A 16,430-nucleotide genomic window follows, 5' to 3' on the forward strand; every position below is an offset into this window, starting at 1 on the left:
AGGGTTCTACAGTTGTTTACAGGGTTCTTAAAGTGACCATCTGCACACTGAAAAGATGCTGCAGGTCCTGGATCAGGGTCTGGATGTCAAAGGCTTCTTCCAGAGAAACTTAAAGAAGTATTCACCGCTGTAAACATGGTGTTTTCATAAAACTGGACTGTTTTCATAAAACTGGACTATTTAAGCCCCCTCCAGTGTATTTTGGCATTTCTATGTTACTTCATATTTATTTGAGTCATTTCCTGACTAAGTTCATTAGCCACACTGTTTGCCAAACATTTTTTTTGACAAATAATTTAATTATTGGTTAAGGTTGTTGCTCTCCTCCACCTTAGTTTGGTGTGTTTATTTTCACAATGACATATGTGTGTGTGGTGAACGGGTGAAATCATAGCGGTGAATTAAACGAAATCCCACCGACAGAATTAACACAACACACTGACTGCCTCTCTGACTCGCTCTCTTCTTTAACGTCTCCTCCTGCTGGAGATAAATTAACAAAAAGCAGCCAATGCCGGAGGTTTGCGGGCCTCTAACAGGTCCGGACGACGGGGAGCAAAACTTTCAGCCCGAAAGGAAACCAGAGAAAAGTCCTGTTAGAGAAATAAATGAAACTCAGTGCAGCCTGGTGTGGTGTCGGTGTTGGAGCTAAGGCGAGAGCGGCTGGGGCTGGTGGACGGTGCACCTCCAAAACGTCCTGAAACTGCATTGCAAAAGGCGGACCTCGGTAACATGTCTAATTAAGATCTAAAGGTCTGAGACATTTGAAAAGCTGGAACCAGAAAATGTTTGACTAGGTGATTAATTTCCTTGTGATTGACTAGGGTTAGGGGGATTAGTTAGTTATCTAAAGGACTCTCTGGTGCTTGATGTAACCAGATGGAGCTCAAATAGATTAATAGAAAATGTGAATGTTCATTTTTCAGCTGCATCATGCAGATCTTCACATATTCATCACGTGAAAAGCAGAAATCAAACCTTTAGCTGTAGTTTGATGTGACGTAGCTCGTCTCCTACCTGCAGCCGTCCGTCCAGCGTCCTCTGGATGGTGACACACTTGCTGGGATGGACGCCGTTAGTGGTGACGGCGGTGATGAGCGAGTCCAGCTCGTCCTTTTTCTCCTTCAGCTTCTTCACCAGACTCTCGATCGCCCGCTTGGCGAAGCCCTCGTTCTCGGCTCCCTGCCGGTGGCACATCAGGCTGTGGACAATGCTGAGGCAGGCGTCGGCACTGCTGGGGGCGGGGCCGAGCACCGACATGATCACCTGACAAGAAATGTATCTGCATTAATTTAAATAATCCAGTCATTGTTTACGTCATGTTTTAAGCAAAAATGACAAAAAGATCACTTCTTCCACATTCACAAAAGTCAATATTTGCTGATTTTCTTCTTCTGTGTTAATAAACTGAATGTTTAATCTAGTCATCAAGAAAATAATTGATTGATTAATCAATAATGACAATAATGTTTAGTTAGACTGTATAGAAGAAGTAGATGAAGTGGTCACGGTGACGTCACCCAATGGTTTGTGGTCTGCCGTTTTGAAGCCTCGAGTTCGACATTTTGGCCGTCGCCAACTTTGTTTTCAGCCGTCTCCATCTTGGTGTTTTGTCCGTCGCCATCTTGGTGTTTTGTCCGTCGCCATCTTGGTGTTTTGTCTGTCGCATCTTGGTTTCTGGCCGTCTCATCTTGGTTTTCAGCCGTCACCATCTTGCTTTTTGTCCGTCGCCATCTTGGTGATTTGTCCATCGCAAACTTGGTGTTTTGTCTGTCGCATCTTGGTTTCTGGCCGTCTCATCTAGGTTTACAGCCGTCACCATCTTGCTTTTTGTTCATCGCAATCTTGGTGATTTGTCCGTCGCCATATTGTTTTTTGACCATCACCATCTTGGTTTTTGGCTGTCGCCATCGCCCAATGCTGGGATGTGAGGCGATCCCTTGCAATAAAAAATGTCCCTGTAGCTCCCCCTATGTTCCCTGAGCCTCAGCAATCACTACTTTAGCTAAGTACATAAATACTGCTTCAGTACCAGTGGCACCATTAACTACAGTAATAGTGCAGTAATACAGCGATACAGTACAATAATACAGTAATATAGTAGAGTAATAGTAAAGTAGTACAGAGGAACACATGAGTAGGTTTTTGCTGCATCTCTTCTGTAAAAATGCACCAAAACAGGAACAAATCTTGATCTTATTGATCTGATCAGATTCTACCGATCAGTGATCAATATAAAGAAATGAACTGAGCTCTCCATCTGCATCAGGCCTGTTTTCATTTTCACCGGGTTGCATCATCACTGTCTAACCTCCACATGTTCTCACTGATCCTCTCATTACTGATTAATCTATTGATTTGATTGGATTCAGTAAATTATATTCAATAAGATGATGTCAGATATCCATATTTAGTTGTCAGTGATGTCATCAAACTGCTTAATTAGTCTGGCCATCATTCAGATTCATTGATTGATTTTGTGGTTGATTGACTAATTGATTAATGATGTAATGATCACTGCAGCTGATAATCAGTGAAGACAGTGTTTGAGTGGCAGGCAGGCAGACAGGCAGACAGGCAGACAGACAGACAGACATGCAGACAGACAGGCAGGCAGGCAGGCAGGCAGACAGACAGGCGCATCAACAGTTGTCAGATATAAAAAGTATCCGGACACAGTGAGCCCTCAGCGGGCTCTGTCAGCTCCACTCACCGGGACTCGGCTCTCTCCGCTCGGCTGTGATCCGCTGGCTGCGTCGGTTAGACCGGCTGTCTGTGTGTCTCTGTCTGTCGGTCTGTGTGTCCTCCGCCTGGTCCAGACTGGAGTCTGTCTGCAGACTCATGAGAGTCAGCACGGATGGGGGGGCGGGGGAGGGTCTGTGTCATGCTAACCAGACAGCCAGACATAACAGGAAGTCAGGCGACTCCATAAAAATAAGAGCAGCTTCATCCAGCTGCATGTCAGACTGCAGAGGAAGAAGAATCACTGTTATTATGTTATATGCCGCTTAAACACATTTTCTGACACACTGAACACCAGTGGTGGAATGTAACTAAGTACATTTACTCAAGTACTGTACTTAAGTACAATTTTAAGGTACTTGCAGGCTAGTACTTCCATTTTCTGCTACCCTGTACTTCTACTTCTCCTTTTGGAGGCAAATATTGTACTTTTATTCCACTACATTTATCTTACAGCTTTAGTTACTTTACAGATATTAAAACAAAATATAATAAATGATGATATATTATTATAGATTAAACTAAAAAAATATATATATGTATATATATATACATATATATACATATATATATTTTTTTATCTTACTACTTAAAGGGACTGTTTGTAACTTCTTACAGGTATAAATCATCCGGGTCGGTGTCCCATGCGCGCTCGCATATTACAGTTAAAGTTATATCTAGTGAAGCCCGTCGGTTAAACAGTGTTGGCCGCGGTCGTAGTACGCGGGGGAGACCGTAGCTTTGGTCTCCAGGGCCGGAATCTCTGCTCCTCTGCCTGCTTGCCTTCACTTAGCTCGCTCCATCTTGCGTTCATGCGCGCTCACTCCACACTGCAGAAGAGTTAGTTTAGCTCTGAGAATATCTAGTGAATGTACAATGGATGTTTGTGCAGAAATAACTGCTGCAGCTCCTCCAGACCAACAGAGGTTTCCCGTGTCTTGTGAAGTGACGGGGCTCCGCAGCGAGAAACGTTATCGTCTCCGACCAAAACTCCGGTGTCTCCCCTGTTCCCTCCGGCCGCGGTCAGGAGGCTGAAGCAGCAAAGCCAACACTAGGATCAGCAGTGATTCATGGAGAGACCTTCGTCTGGTCAGCTAACATTACTGCCAAGCAGGTGAAATATAGAGTGATATTGTGGTTTTAGCTGACGTGTGTCGCCTCACTGTTTTGAGCGATGCTCGTTCATGTCTATTTAGAGCGAGCACAAGCGCGAGCCCGACGCTGACTTTCATTGACTTAACGGCCACAGGTGTCGCTGTTAACAAGGATTTCTGATTCTTACAAACAGTCCCTTTAATTTTTAACCGTCATTTCCTTTGTAGATATGTTATTGTACGTTATTTTGTCTAGGCAGGGGGTGGAGGAAGTGAAAATGCTCTATGTTAAATATCTGTGAATAATGTTCTTTTTCTTAAATAAAAATATTATCATTATAGATTAAACTACCAGCAGATGAACAAATAAAATGTCCAAAACTATTAGTAAAATATCCCAAAAATAGTCAAATACCCTAAACAAAATTAGTAAAATATCCTAAACAAAATTAATAAAATAAACGAAAAACCTAAATACAATATCATTAAAATACTATTAAATATTATAAATTAATAAAATCTAAAAAAATATAAGTTGTTTATCAGAAAAACAATCAATGATCAGACAAAAATTAGTAAAATATGCTAAAAAAAGGTAAAATATCCTAAAAAAATAATAAAATATTCATAAATAGTAAAATATCCTTAAAAAAATATTTGTAAAATATACAAAATACAATAGTAACATATCCTTAAAAAATTAGTAAGAATATCTCAAAAATATAAGTAAGATATCAGCTAAATATAAGTTCTATATCAGAAAAACATGAATAGATTATCAGACAAAAATTAGTGAAATATGCAAAAGAATATTCAAAATAATTACAAGTTGCTCCAGCTGCAACACTAAAGTGATGAACACATTAATGCATCAATAATTAGAATAATATAATATATTATTAACATTTTGAATGCAGGACTTTAACTTCTAACAGAGTATTTCTACACCTATAACACTATAATGCATCAATTATTACAATACAATAATATGATATACATTATTCTGCTTGGGTAATTGATTTGTTATTAAACTGCTGTTTCCAAACTGTCACAACCAACAAATCAATAAACTTTAAACTTCCGGTCAAGTTGAGCTTTTATTTTGAATGTTTGTAGCCTCCTGTCACTAAGTTTGTTTGTGGGCGTGTCTTCTGTTGGTGGGAGAGAGACAGCCAATCGCTGCTCTCCTCTGTGTTGATTGACAGATCGTCGGACAGAGAGACTGTGGCGCCATCTAGTGGTAGAGAGAGAGACCTGCTGGTACTTATAAACCAATCAATAATTAATAAATAATACTAAATAAACGCACAGAAAATATAAAGACATCATGTAATTAATAATTATAAAAGTATTATAATTATTATTAATATTAATAATAATAATAACAATAATAACAATAATTATTATTAATAATTAATATATCAATAATATTATAATAATAATTATTATTATTATTATGATATTATTATTATAATGTCTGTCTTTTACTTTTTACAGGTTTTATCCACTAACCTGCATGTTTTTATTAACAGCACAAAACAACATTACAGCTTTTAAATTTGATGGTTACTTTTCATGAATATAATCATTAATTAAGTAATTAATACTGTATATTCATCTTCATCATTCGTATTCAATTCTTATTTAAACCTTTCTGGCATTTATATTAAATACACTTAATAATCCAACTTCTCAGCATTTTGTATTTTTTTTGCTGCTACATTTTGCATGTCTTAATGCCAATAATTTTTTTATGTTTCATATTGTTGATATTCTCATTTTCTTATTTTTGATTTTAGTACTTATATTTCTTTACATATATTGTGTTTATATTGTAGCATTATGTACCTCATTTCCTGTAGTACAGTCCTGTAATATTCTTGCAGATGTTGTATTTTGCACATCTATATTTGAACATTTACTACCTCAGTTATTTTTTATCTAAGAACAAAACATTGTAACTTTGACACAATGTATATAGTAGGTTATTCTATGTTTATAATTGTAGTAGTCTGGTATATTTATAATGAATTCCAATATTCTTTATATTTTGTATTCTATGGATATATTTCTCTAGTGTTGACATGTATATTTAATGTACTGCTCCTGTGCATTTCCCAATTTGGGATCAATAAAGTACACCTATCTATCTATCTATATATTTCATTTACATGTTTCATACTCCTTTATTTCTATTTTCTTACATTTTTTTTATGTTTATACAAGAACAACTATAATGCAATAAAGTATTTCTGATTCTGATATAGATTCACAGGATACCTTCGCACTTTACTTCAAATAGTTTCTGTTAATTTGCAGATTAAAACATATATTTAAAGGAACTGTTTGTAACTTCTTACACGTATAAATCACTCGGGTCGGTGTCCCATGCGCGCTCGCATATGTGCCCTCGCGTGTGGCTATGCTGTTCAGACTCAGACTCCAACACAAACTAAACGTAAACACCAAAACCACAAAGTTATATCTAGTGAAGTCGTCTGTTAAACAGTGTTGGCTGCGGTCGTAGTACGCGGGGGAGACCGTAGCTTTGGTCTCCAGGGCCAGAGTCTCTGCTGTGCTCTGCTCGTCTGCCTGCCTTCACTTAGCTCGCTCCACCCCAAGTTTATGCGTGCACACTACACACTGCAGAAGACTTCGTAGCTCTGAGAATATCTAGTGAATGTACAGTGGACGATTGTGCAGAAATAAATGCTGCAGCTCCTCCAGACCAACAGAGGTTTCCCGTGTCTTGCGAAGTGACGGGGCTCCTCGACGAGAAACATTATCGTCTCCGACCGGGTGCCGGTGTCTTCCCTGTTTCCTCCGGCCTCGGTCGGGAGGCTGAGGCAGGAAAAGCCAACACTAGGATCAGCAGTGATTCATGGAGAGACCTTCGTCTGGTCAGCTAACATTACTGCCAAGCAGGTGAAATATAGAGTGATATTGTGTTTTAGCTGACGTGTGTCGCCTCACTGTGTTGAGCGATGCTCGTTCATGTCTATTTAGAGCGAGCACAAGCAGGAGCCCGACGCTGACTTTTGTTGACTTAACGGCCACAGGTGTAGCTGTTAACAAGCAATTCTGATTCTTACAAACAGTCCCTTTAAGGTTAAACTACCAAACTGCATGAAGTTAAAATTAGATTCACCAGCTACGGCATTAAAATGTTAAGATGTGTATATATCGGGTATCACAACTGATGAAAGTACTGTAATATGTATTTAATTGCAGTATTATGAACACAGCTCCAGTGTTTACACTCAAATATAGATTATAAACCAACCTGGACTGACATGTTGCCAGTTTGGACAAAAAGCTGCATTAAGACTCAAACTGAAGGTGACCGTTAGCTGCTGTTAGCTGTTACTATAACAGCTATAACACTGAACTTAAAAACATTTTCTTTTTCACTTTAAAGCTTTAGTCTGAACTGTTGTTGAAGTCGGAGCCGCACAAACCGGAGACACGTTGACCGGTGAGCGACCGGTGATGCTACTGTAGAGATGTTGCTAAGCTAACTAGCTTCATTAGCGCTTAAACTTCAGAGTTCATTTTAACGAGACCCCTGAAGAGTTTATCAAGTTTATCTGCGGAAGCTAAATGATGCAGGCTTGACAATATTTGTGAGGTAACATTAGCTAACTAACTAGTCGGGAAGACTGAAAGGTAACAAGACGATTAGCATTACAAACAGTTAGTGAGCTAGCTGATTAGCATTACAAACAGTTAGTGAGCTAGCTGATTAGCATTACAAACAGTTAGTGAGCTAGCTGATTAGCATTACAAACAGTTAGTGAGCTAGCTGATTAGCATTACAAACAGTTAGTGAGCTAGCTGATTAGCATTACAAACAGTTAGTGAGCTAGCTGATTAGCATTACAAACATTGACATAACCTGATATCTTCAGGTGGAATTTCATTCATTCATTCATTCATTCATTCATTCATTCTCACTGTGCAATATAATTTTCCACTTGTGCATTTTTGTTAATAGTCTGTTTATTGTCAATACTGTATATACTGCTCCTATTTTTATACTTCCTTCTATTTAAATGGTTCATATATTGTGACACTTTGTTTAGCTCTTTTTTTACTGTGTTATCTGATGCATCTTGTTTTTTGCATTATCCCCTGCTGCTGTACACTGCAAATGTCCCCACTGCGGGACAAATAAAGGAATATCTTATCTTATCTTATCTTATGACAGTTATCAGATTAGCATTGCGGCCAGTCGACCTCACCTGAGACTGAGGTAATTAACAGGTGTGTCCGCTTCGTAGTAAATTAACTTAAAGGTTAAAGATAAACTCTGTCCCTCACATTTGTAGTTACAGCTTTCCTTCATTAACAGTTATAACTTAAACTAAAGAAATGTCGCTATCCTGTAAAGTATTTAAGTTAATGTTAGCTGGACACTCAAACCGTGCCGCTGTTGTACGGACAGAGCATGTCGGCGAATCTGTCTATGGAGAATCCCCTTTACAAATTGGTGAAACGTAATGTTTCATAGTTAATCGGCGAAATTAAAACACTAAATACACCAAAGTTTAAGACCCGTGAATCGTTGTGGTCTTCTCTCTAATTCGGCCTGTTATTTGAAGCTTGCTGCTTATTTAAATAGCTGCTGCTGATTGTGTTTGTATGTCTGTTATTCCAACTGGGTTCAACGGAGTCCCTCGTGTTTGTCCTCTCGATAATTAACGGGGCGTATGTTTGTTAATTAGCTCGCAGGTGAACAGGATTTGGCTCAGCTGTGTTTCTCCAATCATCAACGTTCAGAAGGATGAATGAGGGAAACAGGAAGCTGATGGATTCATCAAAACCAGGCAGGTTTTACCTGAGAAGCACCTCAGCAGTTTCTCTCCATGAGCGGTGAGACACACAATTTGGTCACATCTGTGTAGTAATTTATATAAATCCAATAAGATTTGATTTAATTTTATATCCCGTAATGTCTCTTAGATCTGTGAGAAGTATTTTTTCTTTGCCATGGATCATAAAAACTCATATCCTTCAGTTCATCCAAAGACATACAGATATTATTACATTATAACCTGTAACTTTGTGTGTCATGTTGAAGCTTCTCTCAGGTGGTGGCGGACCAGCTGACCCGGTCCAGGATGAGGACCTTTGACCCTGTCCTGCTGCATCAGAGGAGGAGGCATGGCCTCCCGAAGGTGGTGCTGCTGGTGAGGAGAGGGAGGTCATCGCTGCTCCACCTGCAGGTGAGTCACAGAGCTGTAGACCAATGAGAACGACAGGTCACTTCTGTCTCGTGGTGATGTCAGAGCGGTGTGTGCTGTGACAGGAAATAGTGTGACAGGTTGTAAGTAGCCCAACCTTAACCCTCCTAAACATTCCTGGTTGACGCTCCTAAACGTTCCTGGTTGACCCTCCTAAACATACCTGGTTGACCTCTGATCTCCGTTCCGGTCCAGACCCGTGACTCGTCTGTGGGGGTGAGGCAGCATCTGAGGAGAGGGAGCGTCTGGACTCGACTCGGCTGGCAGCGGGGGACTCGCCGCCTCCCGGCCTCCAGACCTCGAGGCTTCTGGAGCTTTATGAACAAGTACAGACGGAGACGCAGCTCCACCCCCACCTACAGGGGTGAGTACCTGGTGGTGGTCTCTCTGTCCTGCTCCAACCGGCGCTGAGACCATGAATCTTACAATCAGATCAATCTAGACCTGTACCTGTAGCTGTACCTGTACCTGTGTGTGCTTCCTGTGCAGGACAAGGTAACCTTCACAGTCGACTCGGTCAGCGTCTCCTTAGGACGAGAAACATTCAGAAACTGACTACAGGTCAGTTTTTCAACACAAACTCACACTGAGCAGTGAACACACTCCCTTCTCAGACCTGTACCTGTAGTTCCAGGTTCAGCTGTGTTCACAACAAGAGTGAAGTGAATTTCCGACTCGTGCGAGTTGGACTGCCGGTATCGTTTGTGTTCTTTTGCTCTAGATGCTTCGGAGAGGTGAAGGAGCTTGTCTCCATAGATACCAACAACTTTTTCTTTCCTCCATCTCCTCCATCAACCATGGAAGAAATAACCACTGTTGCTTCTTTGTACATGTTGGTGAAGTCCCAGATATGTCAGAAAACCAAACGCCGTTGTGTCTGGGTTCATAACATCACCTGGCGGCGAGCTGTATTCACATACAATGTCATTGCACTGACTATCTAGCAGCCACACGTCACTACTGAGGTATGAACCCAAAATAAACAGATTGTGCTGTGATTTAATATCAATAAACAGATCAAAATGATGCTGAAATAACTACATAATGATGCTGATTAGTAAAACGTCTGAATTCATGCTTTGTCAGGTCTGTTACCAAGATGACAAGCAAACAACTTTTAAAATGCTTGTTTTCTGAATGGAGTTTGGATGGATCAGTGCCAGGCTAAACAGCTGCTCCAACAACAATCAACATAAAGTCATCTAGGCATAAATACGGCAGCGACGTTGTTGTTTCTACCATAGACAGTCTGTGGTTTCTATACAGAATTTGGTCCAGTCTGTCAGTCTGTTCAACAGGATCAGATCTATATATTTAAACTTGCCATGTTGAGACTGTAGAAACAGAGCAATCTAAGAGGAATCTCAGTATTGTGATTGTAATGAACTGTGCAGCCTGTAGGAGGCGCTCACATCACAGCACACTGACAGGCTGCTTTGTCTCTGATGTCAGATAACTACAGATTTGATTGAATATAAGACGTTACCGCTGTATGGAGGACGGAACCTGCCAAAATAAAAAATAAATAAATAAATGACTCGATAAATAAATAAATGTTATAAATGTAGCAAAAATATTATAAATTAATGCAGTGATTATTTAACTGATAAAATGTGACATAAATTGATATTTCTAATACAATAAATACAAATAAAAGAATAAATAAGCAAATGACTCAATAAATAATTGTCACCAAATGTAGCAAGAATAATATAAAAAATAAATGTTGCCATTAATTAATTGAGTCAGCTAACAGAATGGTGCTACTGCGAACGTTTCTCATAACAGTCTAACAGTCAGATCACCTGTTTCTCCTGCAGGACGGACACACCTGCAGAGGGGCGGGGCCACCGCCTACAGGAGGAAGGAACACGTACCAACCAAGAAGCAGCTGGACGCACAGCTGGACGAGTACATGTCCATGTCCAGGAGCCGATTGGACAAAGAGCTGGACGACTACATGTCAGCGTCCAAGAGCTGCCTGGACGCTCAGCTGGACGAGTACATGGCGATGGCCGGGGAGACTCACTGGGAATGATTGGGGGGGGGGGGTCCAGCTCATTTTTTCTACCAGTTTGATTAAGTGACTTTATTTGATGAAGCAGCCCGATGAATGTTGATGAATGTTTAGTTTGATGATCAATGGATTTGATCGGTGTGTCTCTCAGGTGAGTCACAGGTGTGTTGAAGCAGGAAGTGGTTGTGTTGCATTCAGTGTTTATCAGTTAGTCAGAGTTTTACCTGGATGGAAGCTTCTGTTTGATTTGTTCACCTGTTTCTGTTGGGCCGTGTGTACATAACTGACCTCTCTCTGTGTTGGAACTTGTAGGTCTGATTATGTTACTGAGGCTCCACTTTAGTTGGCAGAATTTAAAACAATATATTTTAATAAAGATGTTACCTGCTGAGTCGCTGCTGTCTACTTCAGGTGTTCTGATTCAAGTTCTCTCTCTACTATGGCTTTATTTTGATTTAATTATTTAATAATAAATGCTGATGTCATTAAAAGTAGCTCCACCTCCAGAGTTTAAATTCAAGTGATTTTATTAGAAAACAGAAGATGAACCTGCAGACAGAACGCAGGGTTTACACTCACAACAGTCATAAAAAGGCTCAAAGTTTACATCTGATGACATCACAGTGACGTCACTGTGATGTCACATGCTCACAGACTGCACAGGTCTAGCATCTGTGTTACAAATTGGAGGTGTGAGGCTCTAATGAAAGACACTCCAGGTGCATTCTGGGAGATGTAGGATCAATCATGGAGGCGTAAAGACAGAGGGAGGATGAGGAGGATGATGAAGGTCACAAACACCTGAGGAAGAAGAAGTGACACCTGGAGCCCGGCTGACAGTCACACAGCTGACCGAAGTGACGACCTCTCTTCACCGAGCAGGACGCCGTGACGTCACACTGAGACACACAGACGGACAGACGAGTACCACTACAGTACTACAGCACATTGAATACTACAGTAATACTGTGATATTTGTCTCACGGTCGGCAGGCGGCTCCGTCTCCTGTCCAACGTCGACAACTTCCTGTTCTGAAGTTTCTCCAGAACGTTCTGAAGGGCGAGCAACTGACAGACAGACAGAGTATAATTAACATGATCTGGTATCACTTTATAATAACCATCAATTATAAATGGTAAATTTACAGTTAATTAAACTTAGTTAATAGTTATTTTACTGTTTACTACTGTAATTAAAAGTAGCTCCACCTTTACCATCTGCCACATTAAAGTGATGAACAAATAAAATGTCCAAAAAATAGTAAAATATTCAAAACAATATTAGTAAAATATCCTTAAATTATCTCAAAAAATATTAGTAAGATATCAGCAAAATATAGGTTGTATATATATCAGAAAAATAATCAATTATCAGACAAATTTGTAAAATATTTGAAAAATATTCAAAAAATAATTTAAAGTAGCTCCACCTTTACCAGCTGCAACATTAAAGTGATGAACAAATATAATGTCCTAAAATATCCCCCAAAAAATAGTTAAATATCCTAAAACAAATTTTTATGAAATATACAAAAAACATTAGTACAAAATCCTTAAAATATTAGTAAAATATCTCAAAGATATTAGTAAAATATCAGCAAAATATAAGTTATATATCAAAAAACAATCAATTATCAGACAAAAATGTGTTAACTATGCGAAAAATTAGTAAAATATCCTAAAAAAAAAATCAGTAAAATATCCATAAAACATAGTAAAATATCCAAAAAAATCAATAAAATATCCATAAAAATTAGTAAAATACACGAAAAACACCAGACAAAATATAGTAAAACATGCGAAAAATATTCCTAAAATAATTACAAGTAGCTCCACCTTTACTAGCTGCAACATTAAAGCGATGAACACATTAATGCATCAATAATTAGAATAATATAAAATATTATTACCATTTTGAATGCAGGACTTTAACTTGTAACAGAGTACTTCTACACGTTAGTATTCATACTTTTACTGCAGTAAATGATCAGAGTACTGGCCTGCAGCTAGCTGCAGGTTTCAGCATCACGGTGCAGCAGAATGCAGCAGTGAACTCTGGGTATTGTAGTGAAACAGTAAACATAAACATGATATTACTGTCTTCTATATTTCCTAACTAAACATATTAAAGAGTGACTCACCAGCTCTCTGCTGTTCTCTGACTGCCCTTCTGTTTCATGCGTCCATAGACTTCCTGTCACACCTGAGGACACTAGGAGGAGGAAGAGGAGGATGAAGATGGAGGCTGGTCTGTTCATCCTGCTGCTGAGGGTCAGAGGACGACTCCAGGAGAAGGAGAAGAAGAAGAAGAAGAAGAAGAAGAAGAAGAAGAAGAAGAAGAAGAAGGAGTGATGCGTTGTTGTTGGAGATCAGCAGGTCTTAGTCTCTGCTGACGGCGCTCAGATTAACCTGCTGCTCGTTATGCAACTGAACGCACCATCATGAGTGAAAACATGTCAGTTTAATGAGATTGGACTCGTTTCAACAAGCTGTAGTACCATTTAAACTGTTCTCCTCCACGCTTTATTTGGGTTCTCATTATATGGTTTCAGTGATAGCTGTTGTCTAACTTTTTCAATATTTTTTTTAATACTTTTTATTGTTTAATTATTTTATGTGCGATATTATTTTATTTGTATATATATATATATATATATATAAATATTTAAAATGTTGTGTTTTAGTTCAGAAAGAATAATTTTAATTCACATGTTTAGTTTATATTAACTGTTTTAGTTTAAAACCAATAAGTCAAATAAAAGAAATTATATATCATATAAATAATAATATCATAAAAATAAAGCAATATAAATAAGTACAAAATCATAATTTTTTTTTTAAAAATCAATAAATACTGTAAAATAATGAAACAAAAGGATAATAAATAAATGAATAAATAATTATAAAAATTCTGTAAAAGAATTAAACAAAAGAATAATAAACTAAATAAATAAATAATTAAATACTTTAAAAATAAACAAGAACAATAAATAAATAAATAAATAAAATACTGTAAAATAATCAAACAAAAGAATAAATAAATAAATAATTATAATAAATACGGTGAAATAATTAATCAAAAAAATGATGAATAAATAAATACTGATACAAAATAATAAAATAATAGACTGACCTGCAGCAGAGCTACACCTGTACAGTTTGTCCTGCAGGTGACGCCAGAGGCAACATGGAGTCATCTTCATCCTCTGAGGCTCCAGGACCAGCTTGAGTCCTTGAAACCGTCCCAGGACTCTCCTGGAAAATACAGAGGGGCTACTTACCATAACAGTCTTTTAGTTTTTTAACATTTCAAATATAGTCAGAGTTTTGACAAGTAAAAACGTTCACATTTCCATTTGGTTTCTGAGCTGTTAAAGAACGTCTCATGCACTGAACTAAAACCATTATATGTGCTAGATTCTAGTGGGTGGACTAAGTAGACTGCGTAGACTAGGTGGATTGAGTGGACTGGGTGGACCGGGTGGACCGGGTGGACCGAGTGGACCGGGTGGACCGAGTAGACCGAGTAGACCGAGTAGACCGAGTAGACCAAGTAGACCAAGTAGACCAAGTAGACTGGTTATTGATAAATATTCACAGGTCAAATGAATGAAGGGAGGTGGACGTTTCAGTTAAATGTTAGGTCACTGGAGAATTCAACGTCTAAAGTCAAGAAAGCGTTTTTTCTGGCAAATGTGACAGCGTAGTGAGGAGTAAAACATCAGGACAGAACCTGCAAAAATAAAAAATGAATAACTAAATAAAATAAATGACTCAATAAATAAATATGTCATTAAATGCAGCAAGAATAATATAAAAAATAATTGTAGCCATTAATTAATTGATAAAATGTGACATAAATTGATATTGGTTTTAATTTGCTACTTTATTTATTTATCTTTGAATTAATTCCCTTATTTATTTACTCTTCTGTTAAATTTTCCGTTTTATTTTTTTATGTGTTGAATTTGTATTAATTTTTAAATAAAGATATTTAAAAAGAAATGTATTAAGAAATGTAAAAAGAAATGAATATAGAAATAAGTAAGTTTGGGGAATTAAATAAAGGGTGAAATGCAAAGGGAAAATTGTGCATAAATAAATGAATAAATAAATACATAAATAATGAATACATATATTTAAAAATAAATATAAAACAAAAAAATTAATGCAAAAATAAATAAATAAACAGAAAATAAATGCAAAAAGGATAAATAAATAAAACATAAATATATCAATAAATAAAAATAAATGCAAAAATAAATAAATACTTTTAAATTCTTATCAATAAAAGATAAATACATAAATAATAGGGGAAAAAGTAAACAGAAGAGTAAATAAATAAGGGAATTAATACAAAGATAAATAAATAAAGAAGCAAATCAAAACAGAAATATCAATTTATGTCTCATTTTATCAATTAATTAATGGCTACATTTATTTTTAATATTATTTTTACTACATTTTATGACATATATATTTATTTATTTATTTATCGAGTCATATTGATTGATTGATTGATTGATTGATTGATTTTGGCAGGTTCAGTCCTCCATAGAGCAGGCTGTCAGCTGCATAACATAATGATCCAGAGACACAAACACTGAACATTTGACCCAGAGGGGAAATAAAACACTGCTGACAACATGAAACCCCATATGTATATGTATATATGTATATATTTATATGTACTTTATGTAGGCTACATGTTAAAATGATGTTGAGCAGAGTGTGTTGACAGAGGGCCGTAGATGAGGCAGAGCAGGTTATTTCCTTTAGAAATGTTTTCCAGCGTGACGTTTAATCTCTGCTCAGACAGATCTACATTATTAACATTAATAACTGAAACCTTATGTGATAATAAAAGTAAATCCAGTATGAAACAGAGATGAACTCACCCATCATGGCTGCAGAACAAAGGCAGGAATCCTCTAATTAAGGTCACATGATCACACCTGAGAGGGGGCGGCTACTTCCTGCCTCAGGTGTGATCATGTGACCTCCTTCACTATCAGAGATGATCCAACATGGAGGATCCATCAAGTCCTCCATCATGTCCTCCTCACTGAAGCTACGGTCAGCTGGATATCTCTGACTGCTCAGCTGCTACATGACAGAACATCTGAGTCTCCTTCAGTCATAATAATAATAATAATAATAATAATAATAATAATAATAATAATAATAGCAATAATAATAATAATAACAGCCATATGAATAAAATAATAATATTAACAACAGTAATAATAAAATAAAAATAATAATAACGGCAATGATAATAATAATAATTATAATAGCAATAATAATGATAATATTAATATCAATAACTATAGT

At 37.5% G+C, this 16,430-nt stretch overlaps 3 protein-coding genes across 11 annotated transcripts in view; 1 reads left to right on the plus strand and 2 right to left on the minus strand.

Annotated features, from left to right (window-relative positions):
* LOC119496357 (mothers against decapentaplegic homolog 4-like) overlaps nucleotides 1-8,541 on the minus strand; it is a 16,427-nt gene extending 7,886 nt beyond the window's left edge. Inside the window, exons 1-3 of one of the 3 annotated variants that reach the window (XM_037783599.1) lie at nucleotides 8,078-8,541; nucleotides 2,714-2,966; nucleotides 1,018-1,266 (exon numbers count right to left, since the gene is read on the minus strand). In XM_037783599.1, coding sequence (XP_037639527.1) covers nucleotides 1,018-1,260 — 243 coding nt within the window. In that variant the 5' untranslated portion in view covers nucleotides 1,261-1,266; nucleotides 2,714-2,966; nucleotides 8,078-8,541. Of the gene's footprint in view, nucleotides 1-978; nucleotides 1,267-2,713; nucleotides 2,967-8,077 lie in introns of all 3 variants that reach the window. The other 2 variants (XM_037783600.1, XM_037783601.1) reach the window with 2 other exon arrangements.
* Nucleotides 3,813-11,487, plus strand: LOC119496420. 6 transcript variants are annotated; one of them, XM_037783708.1, is made up of 7 exons: nucleotides 3,813-3,856; nucleotides 8,561-8,708; nucleotides 8,917-9,061; nucleotides 9,275-9,443; nucleotides 9,569-9,640; nucleotides 10,900-11,039; nucleotides 11,085-11,487. In XM_037783708.1, exons 2-7 carry the CDS (start codon nucleotides 8,620-8,622, stop codon nucleotides 11,115-11,117), a joined length of 648 nt encoding a protein of 215 aa, XP_037639636.1. In that variant the 5' UTR covers nucleotides 3,813-3,856; nucleotides 8,561-8,619; the 3' UTR covers nucleotides 11,118-11,487. The 6 variants fall into 6 exon arrangements, with proteins under 6 accessions (XP_037639636.1, XP_037639637.1, XP_037639633.1 ...); XM_037783709.1 differs by lacking the exon at nucleotides 3,813-3,856 and adding an exon at nucleotides 7,105-7,175; XM_037783705.1 differs by lacking the exon at nucleotides 3,813-3,856 and adding an exon at nucleotides 7,170-7,311.
* Nucleotides 11,488-11,605: 118 nt separating this feature from the next.
* On the minus strand, nucleotides 11,606-16,120 carry LOC119496430 (cocaine- and amphetamine-regulated transcript protein-like). Of its 2 annotated transcripts, none has more exons than XM_037783726.1 (5): nucleotides 15,995-16,120; nucleotides 14,230-14,351; nucleotides 13,238-13,308; nucleotides 12,081-12,149; nucleotides 11,606-11,995 (listed from the first exon to the last, which is right to left on the minus strand). In XM_037783726.1, exons 2-5 carry the CDS (start codon nucleotides 14,297-14,299, stop codon nucleotides 11,888-11,890), a joined length of 318 nt encoding a protein of 105 aa, XP_037639654.1. In that variant the 5' UTR covers nucleotides 14,300-14,351; nucleotides 15,995-16,120; the 3' UTR covers nucleotides 11,606-11,887. The 2 variants fall into 2 exon arrangements, with proteins under 2 accessions (XP_037639654.1, XP_037639653.1); XM_037783725.1 differs by having other exon boundaries at nucleotides 12,081-12,164.
* Nucleotides 16,121-16,430: the final 310 nt, after the last annotated feature.

This window comes from Sebastes umbrosus, chromosome 11, assembly GCF_015220745.1.
Source record: "Sebastes umbrosus isolate fSebUmb1 chromosome 11, fSebUmb1.pri, whole genome shotgun sequence".
Taxonomy (NCBI): domain Eukaryota; kingdom Metazoa; phylum Chordata; class Actinopteri; order Perciformes; family Sebastidae; genus Sebastes; species Sebastes umbrosus.